Source organism: Lactuca sativa, chromosome 6 (genome assembly GCF_002870075.4).
Source record: "Lactuca sativa cultivar Salinas chromosome 6, Lsat_Salinas_v11, whole genome shotgun sequence".
Lineage (NCBI taxonomy): Eukaryota > Viridiplantae > Streptophyta > Magnoliopsida > Asterales > Asteraceae > Lactuca > Lactuca sativa.
Window position 1 is genome coordinate 38,771,631 of NC_056628.2, and position 14,428 is coordinate 38,786,058.

Below are 14,428 nucleotides of genomic sequence, written 5' to 3' on the forward strand. Positions count from 1 at the left end.
TCGTGGCACCTTTTTCCACGTCGTGGGCTTGGTCGTCATTGTATGCGTCATCTCAAGTTGCATCTGGGGGACTCCCGGAGGTGTTAGAAGACTTGCCACATCGTGGCACTGCTTGCCACGTCGTGGTATCTGACAGTGTTGGGGTTTCGCGCCCCGAACATCAGAAATTCATAACTTTCGCATACAAACTCCGTTTTCGATGTTGTTTATATCGACGCGTAGGTGAGACTATGCTCTACAACTCTCGTTTAGACTCCATTGGCTAATTTTGACTTTATTTTTAATATATTATAAATATATTACTTATATATTATCTTTAGTAGGTCGGGACAGGAAAACTCTGTTCGAAATTCATAACTCCTTCATTTGAACTCCGTTTTCGACTGTCTTTTTATCGTTGGACTACTATCGAAGACATCTTCGACTCTCGTTTAGATCACTAAGGATAGATATATATATATATATATATATATATATATATATATATATATATATATATCTACCTTAAATTCACTATTTACGTCGCGCTGAGTCGCGCTGGGTCGTGCCGGTTCTATCGCGAAACTTCGACAGGTCATAACTTCTTCGTTATAACTTGGAGTTTGGCGTTCTTTATATGCACGGAAACCTTGTGACATATACTACAACTTGTTTAAGATTAATCCTTCTAAATAATCTTCCATCAAAAAGTCATTTTTGATGCTTATCGTCTCTAAATTGACTAGCCCGGATCTACGGGCGTTACACACTAGTTAGAAGAATACCTCTTAGTTGTAGCTTGTATAAATTTGGCCTTTCAAGAGCTTAGCACCTCAATTGTGATGCCTCAAACAAGTCACAAACACCATGAAAAATAAGATGAATATGAGAGAGAGGTTATGAACCTAAAAATCGGCTAGGCTCTTCATGGAATTCACAAGTCACAATTTTAGGGTTTAAGGAATACATATATAGTGTAGAATTACAAGAGTCATATGCAAACCCTAATTCTTACACTTAGGCTTATGATCCAATAACTCATATGGACTAACTCTTCATGGACTCTCACATAAACTGAGTCCATCATGGATCAATAGCCCAAACCATATGTATCACTGATTTACATAATCATTCCCCGTTAATTTTTTTAGTCTCTTTTGATCACTAAATTAATTCTTAATCAATACTAATTAAATAATATGATTTCACAATTAATATATTATACTTATAATATATTAATAAATCACAAATAACATCTTTCTTAATTATCCATTCTATCAGATTGTTCTGGTGAAGGCAACCTGAAATGGACCATGCTACTCTCGGGTCAAGTACATACCAATTATAGTAATGAGCTTAGACACATAATCCAACACCATGGTGGCTTTCCCACCATGCCGTAATGATGAGCTTTTGCTGATTCCTTCTAACCTTAAACGATCATAACTTCCTTGTTTCAAATCCATTTTTGGTGATCTTTATATGCACACGAAGGTATTAACAAGCCCCATAATTTTACCTGACTACTTTTGACTTACTTAATTTAATTCATAAACAGATGCAAAAGTCCCAAAATATTACTTTTTTCCGTATTACCCTTTTTGGCCCGAAAACACAATTTAAGGGCTTAAATAACTTAACCAATTTTATTAACATCTAATAAGATTTAAAATTTATTCCCTTAAAGCCTAAGTGTAACGCCCGTAGATCCGGGCTAGTCAATTTAGAGACGATAAGCATCAAAAGTGACTTTTTGATGGAAGATTATTTAGAATGATTAATCTTAACTAAGTTATAGTATATGTTACAAGGATTCCGTACATATAAAGAACGCTGAAATCCGAGTTATAACGAAGAAGTAATGACCTGTCGAAGTTTCGCAACAGAACCGGCACGACACAGCGCGACGTAAATAGTGAATTTACGTTAGAGCGATATTTATCCAAAACAAGCTAAATGAGAATTAAAGATCTCATCGATAGTAGTGCAACGACGGAAATACGGACGAAAACGGACGTCAGACGAAGGAGTTATGAGTTTTTAACGGAGTTTTCCTGTCCCGACCTACTAAAAATAATATATAAGTAATATAATTATACTATATTAAAAATAAAGTCAAAATTAGCCAATGGAGTCTAAACAAGATTTGTAGAGCATAATCTCACCTTCGCGTCGATATAAAAAACGTCGAAAATGGAGTTTGTATGCGAAAGTTATGAATTTCTAAAGTTCGGGGCGCGAAACCCCAAAACTGTCAGATACCACGACGTGGCAAGCAGTGCCACGACGTGGCCAGTCTTCTGACACCTCCGGGAGTCCCCCAGATGCAAATTGCGATGACGCATGCAGTGACGACCAAGCCCACGACGTGGCAAGGGCAGATTTTGCCCTATAAATAGATTTGAAGGGCCAGTCGAGTTTGGTTGCTCATTCTCTCATCTCTCACCTGTATTGCATCGATTTACGTGCAAAGAAATACCCCCAAATCCCCGGTATCAACCCCGAGACCCGAAGCAAGTAACGAAGCCCGAAAATCCCAAGAAGAAAAGAGTTTCTGAGCCGAAGCTCTGTCTGCGAGAAACCCGGTGTGTGAAGTGATCCCGGTTTCACCGAAGAATATCTACTTGAAGAGCCGTAGTGTTGTCCGATCATCTTTTGATCAAGTGAGTGTGTGGTCACTTTCATCTTACACATAAATATTAAGTATTTGCTATGAAATACATGCTATGTGTATAATATAAGGTTGTTTATATGTGTGAGTGTATAGTCCATTTCATAACACGATTTTAATACAAGTATTGTTTGAATGTATTAAGTATATGTTTTGGGTGAGTATGTGATCACTTTCTTCTAACACATAAATACGAAGTATTTTCTATGAAATACGTGCTATGTGTTTATATATTGTTTGTCTATTTGAAATGGGCATAGAATTGATGTTTTATACAGGTGTTAAATGATTTAAACTGTGTAAGTAATTGTATCTATGAAAATGTTGGGTAGAACATGGGTAGATGGGATAGTTGGTGACTATGGAGTTAGCGCCTATTGTATAAACCTTGGTGACTATGGAGTTAGCACCTATTGTATAAGCCGTTAGCGCCTATTGTATAAGCCTTGGCGACTATGGAGTTAGCGCCTATTGTATAAGCCTTGGCGACTATGGAGTTAGCGCCTATTGTATTAACCCTGGTGACTATGGAGTTAGCGCCTACTGTTAGATAAACCTTGGTGACTATGGAGTTAGCGCCTATTGTATAAACCTTGGTGACTATGGAGTTAGCACCTACTGTTAAGTGAACCTTGGTGACTATGGAGTTAGCGCCTGATAGCTATGGATTCAGTGCCTGAGAGATAAATGTTGGTAACTATGGACTTAGTACCTGATAAATAAACTTTGGCAACAATGGACTTCGTGCCAATTCCTTCGGTAAATCCTTAGGAATGAATGAATGAAGGATAGTTTATCATTAGGGTAAAACCTTAAGAAATAAAGAAGATAATGGGGATGAATTATTGGGTTGATTGTTTGATGATTAAATATAATAATTATATTATCGTGGGTTGAAAACCCTATATGCTCACCAGGCTCCCAAGCCTGACCCACTCAGTTTTCTTTGCATTACAGGTAATGACACAAGAGTATAAGTTGGTGGACTTGACGAGAGATTTTGGAATATAGATCAGTAGTTATAAATAACTGTTGTAAGGTCTATTTTATACTGTTTATGCTTTTGGTCTGTATGGGAACATGACATCCCGAGGTTTTATTATTTAATGGAAATACGTTCTCTTTGAGAAACGTTTTGATAAATTTTATCATATTTTGTTTTGGGAACAAATTCCGCAACTCTTTTAAATCAAAAGAACTTACTCTGATTTTATAAAACAAAGCATAAACAAACCGGTCTTTTCTGGCCATGAAATTGGGGATGTCACAGTTGGTATCAGAGCATTAGTTTAAGCGAACTAGGAATTTGTAGGATTTCTAGACTTAAACTTAGAATGCTAAGCGATGATTGTAAGATGAGTGTCTACCATATTTTAAGAAACGAGCACTAGTATATTTTAGGAATGATGCCTAAAATGCTTTTATGTGCTAAATGTTATATGTTTTCCATATATGCTATTATTTGTTCGGATCTATGGTATGTTGTCGACTGGATCTGGAAACCTTATGTGTTTTGGATTCTAAGCGTTTGATACGATATTAGAACTAGCATGTAAACGTTTCGGAGTGATAAGGAGATTTATACATCTATCGTAAATAAAGCTTTCTTATCTTAAATTCTCGCCCGGTGCACCGAACGTCTGTTTGGATGTACAAAATGTTATGGTGAAGACTCGTAGAGAATGGAGTAAATGGAGGAAATGAAAGGCTTATGATAGTGAATGACACCTATCAGAAGATATCGTAAGAGTGGTGTCTTGCCTTTAGTTTATGTTTGATAAAATAACGGAACGTTTAGAGGAGTACGATACGTCTGAAGTACACCTTTGATTGGCAGGATGATGGAACGATTGGTGAAATTCTTGAAGTTTTCCCATGATCTAGAATTTCCATCACCAATCGAGTTGAGGTATGATTGATGATAGAAGATACGCATGGAAGAAGTCCTAGTAGAGTTTAGGAAAATTTTTATGATTAATTGGACACATTCATATGTGTTAAATTGTTTGGTGATTTTAGGACTTGGGGACTGCAAGACAATACTTGGGACGAGTATGAGTAGGTGTGAATGGTAGTAGAGATCTATACTACCGGAAGCACATGACTCACGCTTGGATAATGGGAAGTCGCAAGGTTACCAAGAAGCTAGTAATTGATTCTGTTTTATTCAAGTATGTCATTACCATTGTTTCGGTAATGACTAGTAAGATGGTTGTTATTCCGACCCTAGTGGTCATATCAATTGAGTCCGACTACGATGAGAGGTCATCAGGACACGACCCATCGGTCTGTTACAATAGATAAAGGAATGTATTTATCCTAAGAAAAAGAAGGAGTTCACAATAAGAATTTATTTTGTAACTTGAAGGTTACGATTGAAAGTCCATCATAGTAAGAAGAGCAGATGAAGGATTGAGCATCACGTTATTACTTAGGATGGAGAGATAACGTATGGAGTCATTATACGAATGCTGTTTCGTTGATGATTTCGGGACGTAATCATCCTAAAGGGGAGATAATTGTAACGCCCGTAGATCCGGGCTAGTCAATTTAGAGACGATAAGCATCAAAAATGACTTTTTGATGGAAGATTATTTAGAAGGATTAATCTTAACTAAGTTATAGTATATGTTACAAGGATTCCATACACATAAAGAACGCCGAAATCCGAGTTATAACGAAGAAGTTATGACCTGTCGAAGTTTCGCGACAGAACCGGCACGACACAGCGCAACGTAAATAGTGAATTTACGTTAGAGCAATATTTATCCAAAACAATCTAAATGAGAATTGAATATCTCATCGATAGTAGTGCAACGGCGGAAATACAGACGAAAACGGACGTCAGACGAAGGAGTTATGAGTTTATAACGGAGTTTTACTGTCCTGACCTACTAAAAATAATATATAAGTAATATAATTATAATATATTAAAAATAAAGTCAAAATTAGCCAATGGAGTCTAAACAAGAGTTGTGGAGCATAATCTCACCCTCGGGTCGATATAAAGAACGTCGAAAACGGAGTTCGTATGCGAAAGTTATGAATTTCTAAAGTTCGAGGCGCGAAACCCCAAAACTGTCAGATACCACGACGTGGCAAGTAGTGCCACGACGTGGCCAGTCTTCTGACACCTCCGGGAGTCCCCCAGATGCAACTTGCGATGACGCATGCAGTGACGACCAAGCCCACGACGTGGAAAAAGGTGTCACGACGTGGCAAGGGCATATTTTGCCCTATAAATAGATTTGAAGGGCCAACCGAGTTTGGTTGCTCATTATCTCATTTCTCACCCGTATTGCATCGATTTACATGCAAAGAAATACCCCCGAATCCCCGGTATCAACCCCGAGACCCGAAGCAAGTACCGAAGCCCGAAGATCCCGAGAAGAAAAGAGTTTCCGAGCAGAAGCTCTGTCCGCGAGAAACCCGGTGTGTGAAGTGATCCCGGTTTCACCGAAGAATATCTACTTGAAGAGCCGTAGTGTTGTCCGATCATCTTCTGATCAAGTGAGTGTGTGGTCACTTTCATCTTACACATAAATATTAAGTATTTGCAATGAAATACATGCTATGTGTATAATATAAAGTTGTTTATATGTGTGAGTGTATAGTCCGTTTCATAACACGATTTTAATACAAGTATTGTTTGAATGTATTAAGTATATGTTTTGGGTGAGTATGTGATCACTTTCTTCTAACACATAAATACGAAGTATTTTCTATGAAATACATGCTATGTGTTTATATATTGTTTGTCTATTTGAAATGGGCATAGAATTGATGTTTTATACAGGTGTTAAATGATTTAAATTGTGTAAGTAATTGTATCTATGAAAATGTTGGGTAGAACATGGGTAGATGGGATAGTTGGTGACTATGGAGTTAGCGCCTATTGTATAAACCTTGGTGACTATGGAGTTAGCACCTATTGTATAAGCCGTTAGCGCCTATTGTATAAGCCTTGGCGACTATGGAGTTAGCGCCTATTGTATAAGCCTTGGCGACTATGGAGTTAGCGCCTATTGTATTAACCCCGGTGACTATGGAGTTAACGCCTACTGTTAGATAAACCTTGGTGACTATGGAGTTAGCGCCTATTGTATAAACCTTGGTGACTATGGAGTTAGCACCTACTGTTAAGTGAACCTTGGTGATTATGGAGTTAGCGCCTGATAGCTATGGATTCAGTGCCTGAGAGATAAATGTTGGTAACTATGGACTTAGTACCTGATAGATAAACTTCGGAAACAATGGACTTCGTGCCAATTCCTTAGGTAAATCCTTAGGAATGAATGAATGAAGGATAGTTTATCATTAGGGTAAAACCTTAAGAAATAAAGAAGATAATGGGGATAGGTTATTGGGTTGATTGTTTGATGATTAAATATAATAATTATATTATTGTTGGTTGAAAACCCTATATGCTCACCAGGCTCCCAAGTCTGACCCACTCAGTTTTCTTTGCATTATAGGTAATGACACAAGAGTATAAGTTGGTGGACTTGACGAGAGGTTTTGGAATATAGATCAGTAGTTATAAATAACTATTGTAAGGTCTATTTTATACTGTTTATGCTTTTGGTCTGTATGGGAACATGACATCCCGAGGTTTTATTATTTAATGAAAATACGTTCTCTTTGGGAAACGTTTTGATAAATTTTATCATATTTTGTTTTGGGAACAAATTCCGCAACTCTTTTAAATCAAAAGAATTTACTCTGATTTTATAAAACAAAGCATAAACAAACCGGTCTTTTCTGGCCGTGAAATTGGGGATGTCAGACTAAGACTGTTACTTGATCAAATTAAGGTCCGCTATTCCAAAATTAGAAACATCCCAAAGGTATATGTTACATGAGCCCTTCACCAAAGCACCTTGTAAACAACTTGATCTTCAAGCTTCACACCAAAAAGTGAGAAATAAGCCTTCAATGGAGATCACAATATCAAAATAAGGGAGAGAGGGCTAATGTTTCTTTAGGGTTCATCTAAGGGTGAAGGATGGTGAATGAGCCAATCCTAGAGGCTTAAGTGTCTTTAAATGACATTTAAACCATAAAAACATGATGAACCCATGTGCCTGAGCTCACCATGACCATACAGGAGCGCCCCGTGCTCATTGGGCAAAAACAGGCCCAATTCCATTTAAATGTACAGTCCTTTTAAGGCCCAAAACAATAATCCAAATAAACGGTACATGCCAGGAAAATAGGATGTTATATCTTTCTTCCCGAAAGACAACTCATAATACCCAATCTCAAAAACCCTTTCCTCTACATCACTTCAAGGGCCTTTGATAACTTTGTCACAAAAAACATAATGTAGAAATAAAGGATCCCCATTTACCGTAGGGATATCTAACCACCTCCTAAAACATAAATTCTGGAACATAGTCTCGCAAGTTGGTTTATCTTTGAGTTTTGCAAGAATAGCAAAACCGAGTTTGGGTTTGCAAATCAGTGTAATTGATGTATCAAAAATATGGTCGTGCTACAAATATAAAACAAGTTAAAATCGTATTCCAGAACAAAAAACGATGAACATTTTGGACATGTTCTTTGCATTCCAGAGTACTCTTCGTGTTCCGGATAAGTTCATCGCATTCCAGAATGTTTTTTTGGGGTCTAGAATACTAATTTATGACGTATAATACCATAATACACATAATTAAACTAATTTATGTTGTTCCTAATGTAATGTCAACATGTAATGCTACTCCGGAACGAGTTTTGTGCATTTTGGAGATGTTTTTCGTATTTCAGACTAACTTACTAACAATAAAAAGCTTTAAATCAAACTACTAAAATTGTGTTACATATCTTAAGTCTGAAATGTGCAGTAGTGGCCGGAGTGAGTCATAATGCATTTGTAAATTGAGATTCGGAATGTGTCAGAATATAATCCGGAAAATAATTTTCAAATTCGAACTTCTAAACAAACCGTTTTGGTCCGGAATGGACATTCCGAAGGTTTTTTGATGGGCCGGTCCAGTTACTTACTCCGAAATAGACTCCAAAATGGTCCATTCCAGAAACAATGATTATTTTGCAAAAAGAAAAAATAATAATAATATTAAACACACCAAAGAGTGATTAAATTATTGAATTTCCCTTCTAACCGTCTTAGAGACTAAAACTGATAACTTTCTGAATCATTATCATCGATGATGTCGAATAATTTCTGAAACTAGAACCACATCTAAAAATGTATACTAGAGGGCCAAAACTGTAATTTACTCTATATTCAATAATAGATTCACTCGCTCTTTTTTTTTGGTATGGAGAGTGCAACTTTAATTAAAGGAAAATGTGAATGATGATCATCACCATTATCATCAATTCTCTCTCTCCCCTCTCTCTTTCTCTCTCTATATCCAAACAAATACATACAACTTCCTGTAAGTATATATACACATTTAAACGTTTATAATCCCAAGCTTCCACTTTTTTTCTTTCCCAAAACCTCTAAGATAGTCGATAAAGCCAACATTTTTCTACCTGATTCTAGCATTTGCGTACATACCCACACAAATCTATCGACATTCTTATTGTTTTGACAAATTTATTCGTACAAAAGTAATTTGCGTGGGTTTTACTTGATTAAGAAACGCCGGCAAAGACCGGCATGAAGTTCCTGATCATTTTGTTGGTAGCCGCTGCAGCTGCCTCAGCGGTGAACGGCGGTGTCGGTGGGTTTCCGGCCAGGGTTCTGAATTTGGAAAGGGCGTTTCCGGCGAACAAGACGGTTGAGCTTGAAGTCCTCAAAACACGAGACCGCGTGAGACACGCCCGAATCTTGCAACGTTTCTCCGGTGGCATTGTCGACTTCAACGTCGTCGGCACCTCCGATCCTTACTACGGCGGGTAATTTAGTAATTATAATTTCATCAAAAACCCACAAAAATTTTCATCTTGTGAATTTGTGTGTAGTTTAATCTTTACCAAATGACTTCAATTCTATAATTTCTTCACGCACCAAGTTTCAATTCTTCGTTTCATATCTATTTTTAGAAAATCTCAAGAGTCTGATTTAAATATTCATTATTGTCGGTGACCATGTTCTTTATGTATAAGGTGGTCTTGTTTGTCTGGAATTTCTTTTACAGGGTTATCTTTTTTTATATTTTTCTGGTATGACAATGAGTTTCTATAGATTCTTGGGTGTCTTATAACTCTGTATTTCCTAATCATACTTTTAAAGAAACTTAAAATAGTATTAGATTATGACAGATTTTACTGATTTATCATCTAATTTGTAGGCTATATTTTACTAAAGTGAAATTGGGTTCTCCACCACAAGAGTTCAATGTTCAAATCGACACAGGAAGCGACATATTATGGGTTACGTGCAATTCATGTAGCGATTGTCCTCAATCAAGTGGATTCGGTGTATGCGTCTTTAATTTCTTTTCAAATTAAACAAATCCCATATCTAATTTCACAATAAAAATCTTTCCTTTCTTGTTTATTGTTCGTATTTTTAGGTTCCGCTGAATTTCTTTGATGCTGGAAGCTCATCAACGGCTTCTACAGTGTCATGTTCAGACTCAATTTGCTCTTCTATAGTTCAAACTTCAGATGCTTCATGTTCTGATCAAACTAATGAATGTGGATATAGCTTTCAATATGGAGATGGAAGTGGAACATCTGGTCATTATGTAACTGATTTGTTGTTCTTTGACACAATTGTGGGCCCTTCCATAGTTGCTAACTCTTCAGCTTCCATTACATTCGGGTAAGTTTCTTCTCACTTCTTTACAAGTTATCTTTCATTACAATATTTATGGTTAAAATGACTGAATTGGTAATGATGTGTGTCTAAAATCTAAATGACCGTTTTACCCTTACATTCCGAAAAATCAAGTTTCAGAACATTCATCAATTTTAACTTGAGATAAGTGGAGAGGAAAAAAAGTTGTATACATAAGGTGTGTTTCTTTTCTTGACCGAATAAACCATCTGAATAAGATTAAATGACCATTTTACCCTTACACTTCTTTCAAAATATTCATCAATTTTAACATGTGAGAAAAGTGGAGAAGAAAAAAAAAGTTTTTCTTTCATTACAAAACTTATGGATAAAATGGATGAATTGGTAATGATGCGTATCCGAATGCGACTAAATGACCATTTTACCCTTACATTCCAAAAACCAAATTTCACAATAATCATCAACTAAGTAAGAAAACTTTTCAAAAAGAAACAACCCCATAATCAAATAATCTTGTTTAACTATGCAAACCATGTGTGAGAGAGAGAAGTTTATATGTTTTCTAATGATTCTATATGTTTGCTTAATGGTGTTTGGCAATAGGTGTAGCACCTATCAATCAGGTAGCTTGACAAAACCAGATAAAGCAATCGATGGAATTTTTGGATTTGGGCAAAATGGTCTTTCTATCATGTCACAATTATCTTCAAGAGGAATTACTCCAAAAGTCTTTTCACATTGCTTAAAAGGAGATGGATTGGGTGGTGGAAAGCTTGTTCTTGGTGAGATTTTGGCCCCGACTATGGTTTATAGTCCCCTTGTCCCATCACAGTACGTATTATTGAAGGGTATTTTAGGCAATATCAAATTTTGCAACTTTTATTTTTGATTATACAATCAGAAAGAAACCACAATAGAAGCGTAATTGTTAATTTCTTATCTTGTAATCTTATCTTATGTTATCTTGATCTTTCAGGCCTCATTACAATCTTGATCTACAAAGTATTTCGGTCAACGGTCAAACGTTGACCATTGACCCAACTGCTTTTGCCACATCAGATAACCATGGAACCATTGTTGATACAGGAACAACTTTGACTTACCTTGTTGCAGAAGCTTTTGACCCTTTTGTCAATTCTGTAAGCTTTGACTTTTTCTTAAAATTTCTCAAAATAAAAAAATAAAAAATAAAAAAAACATTTGATTCTTGTGTTAAGTGTTTTGTGTTTGTTTTTTCATCTTGAATTGAAGATAACTGCTGCTGTTTCACAATTGACAACACCTGTCATCTCAAAGGGCACTCAATGTTATTTAGTTACATCAAGGTACCTCAAAAATGTCTCTTTTATCCTTTTTGACCTTTTGATCTTTTCATTTCATTTCAAGAACATTTAACTCATCTTTTTTCTTTTTCTTTTTTTTGACTTATAAACAGCATAAATGGGATTTTTCCACAAGTTTCCTTAAACTTTGCTGGTGGTGCTTCCATGATTCTTAAACCTGAGAACTACCTTGTACATGGAGATCCTGTTGTGAGTGTTCTTTAATTGTCTCAACATTTACATTTTTTATAGAGTAAATTACATGAATGGTCCCTAAGGTTTAGGGTAATTTGCGTGTTTGGTCCCTAACTTATTTTTTTTAACTCGGAAGGTCCCTAATGTTTGTTTTTGTTACTTGTTTGGGCCTTGTCTTACCTAAAAAGACTATTTTGCCCTTGACTTTTTAATATGTTTAAATAAACACACCCCAACCCCACCCCCTCACCTTACCTTACCTACCCCACCATTTTTCCCTATTTAATTAATAGTCTTTTTAGGTAAGACAGAGACCAAGCGCGTAACAAAAACAAAAAGTAGGGACTTTCCGCGCTAAAAAAATAAGTTAGGGACCAAACATGCAAATTACCAAACCATAGGGACCATTCGTGTAACAAAAAGTTTGACTTTTTTCATGTGTGGTTTCATAGGATGGAGGTACACCATGGTGCATTGGCTTTCAGAGAGTCCAAAATGGTGTGTCAATTCTTGGAGGTTAGTTAAAATATAGTAAATGACAATTTTACCCTCAAGACTCCACTAATTGGTTACTGTTATGACTCGTTGAATATGTTTTTGTTGCAGATCTTGTTCTTAAGGATAAGATATTTGTGTATGATTTATCAAAGAAACGAATTGGATGGACTGATTATGATTGTAAGCATATGATCTTGTTTCTCCCTTTTGTTGTTTTTTTATTCAGATATTATCGAATCATTTCTTAGTGTCTTCTTGATATCCTTTCATTAGGTTCAAGTGATGTAAATGTGTCAATAACTTCAAGTAAAGATGAATTTAGAAATGCAGGAGAGTTGAGTGAGAACACTTCATCAAGAACCACAAGTGTTCTTCAAGTTCTACTGTTGTTCCATATACTATCAATGACACTTGGATCTTTACTCTTGTAGAGACTGTTAATTAATTACCATATAAAGTTATTCGACTGTTTTCAATCATTGTGCTTGTTTTTTTTTTTGTTGTTGTAAATTGATCTTTATTCTGGTAGAAACGCAAAAAAGAACATTACATTTTGCAAGATTGATCGGTTTTTAACAAATTGTGAAAATGTAAATGAAAAAAGATAAGGCTTTTGGTACTTTTTGTTCATAGTTGTTCATTCTTGCAAGATAGAATATATATATATATATATATATATATATATATATATATATATATATATATATATATATATATATATATATATTTGTAATTTCTTAAGGAAAATGATTTATTTACAAAGAGAAAGTCAAGTAAGCTGGCTCTTTTAGCTTTGAGTTGAGGAGGTGTATGTGAAATTAGGAGGTCAAAGTTGTTTTTCAGGATTCATGTGCATGTTGTTATAAGTGGGTAGGAAATTGTTTTATGTAACTTTTAGTATTTGATGTTAAAAGATGTAGTTTCAATATTAGTGTGAAATGTAGCGGATTTGCAAAAGATCATGAATTGTGTTTTGGTGTGCATGCTAAAGGATTGGTTTGTCTTGTGCTAGATTTGTTTAGCCTTAATGTTTCTTCTTGAAGGATAATTGGACATGTAACCTTTAAGATATTGTTTGAACCTATTGTATAATATCAAAGTTAAATAGCGATTTTTGAGTTATGGTCGTGTTTTGGATCTGTCTAATGTCTTTTATAAGATACAAAATTCAGTTGTTTTAAAGATTATTTTCTTATATGAACGTTATTCTGTCATAGTCATAGTTTATTACCCTATAAAATCATTATCATGAAACTTATTTTAAAGAATATTTTTAAAAGTTATATGCAACCATATAAAGATACCATGTTAAGAAAAAACATTTTATTTAAACCTTTAGGGAAATTTTAACGGATTTGAGGAATTTTTTAGGAAAGAAAACTTGTATGTTATTAGAAGATTAACCAACCACAAACTTGATAAATGAACCAAAGCAAACAATTGGTAAATTGTTAGATTTTTTTCAGAAAAGAAAAAAACGTTTTAATTTCAAAGAAGGGAAAAAACTTATGTACTGAAAAGGTTTTTTTTATTGCATCCAATGGAGCTTATTAGCCTACCAAACTTCCGTCATAAGGGTGGTGAGAGTGGAATCATCGGCTAAGATGGAAATTTGGCACCGGTGGGAACACCACCCCACCTTACTGGATACAACCTGTCAGGAGCAACCGGACATTACCCCACCTAGGAAGAGCATTGGTCCACATGAGTGGAGAAAATAATGACTTGATACACAGACTCGTTAGAGCATTGAATGTGTCAATGTGACTGTTGCAACAGTTAAGTTGTGGAGACTAAATCACATTTCACTATATAGTCGTTGTTGTTGTTAGACAAACCAAACATGGGGTCTATGATAGTTGGTGTGTTAGTTCCCTATATCATATTCGTCTTCAAATTAGTCATGGGCCACTTTTCGTCAGAGTTTCTAGGTTTGGCCTTATTCACAATTTTAGGCCAAACAAATGGTATTTATATTCCTTGAATTCATGTAACCTAATGTATCAAGACATCCATTCTGTAACACCGAAAATTCAAAGCAGAAATTTT

The 14,428-nt window shown here is 35.5% G+C and overlaps 1 protein-coding gene across 1 annotated transcript; it reads left to right on the forward strand.

Moving 5' to 3' along the window:
* Window positions 1-8,950: 8,950 nt before the first annotated feature.
* On the forward strand, window positions 8,951-12,998 carry LOC111894153 (aspartic proteinase 36). The gene is made up of 10 exons (XM_023890242.3): window positions 8,951-9,517; window positions 9,913-10,042; window positions 10,138-10,388; window positions 10,968-11,195; window positions 11,341-11,503; window positions 11,616-11,689; window positions 11,800-11,896; window positions 12,334-12,397; window positions 12,488-12,559; window positions 12,653-12,998. Exons 1-10 carry the CDS (start codon window positions 9,279-9,281, stop codon window positions 12,808-12,810), a joined length of 1,476 nt encoding a protein of 491 aa, XP_023746010.1. The 5' UTR covers window positions 8,951-9,278; the 3' UTR covers window positions 12,811-12,998.
* Window positions 12,999-14,428: the final 1,430 nt, after the last annotated feature.

Excerpts from the sequence above, each read along its gene's own strand:
- LOC111894153 (XM_023890242.3), top strand. The coding sequence starts at position 9,279 with ATGAAGTTCCTGATCATTTTGTTGGTAGCCGCTGCAGCTGCCTCAGCG. Across the intron at positions 10,043-10,137 it reads CTCAATCAAGTGGATTCGGT|GTTCCGCTGAATTTCTTTGA; the intron begins GTATGCGTCTTT and ends TCGTATTTTTAG. Across the intron at positions 11,196-11,340 it reads AGTCCCCTTGTCCCATCACA|GCCTCATTACAATCTTGATC; the intron begins GTACGTATTATT and ends TTGATCTTTCAG.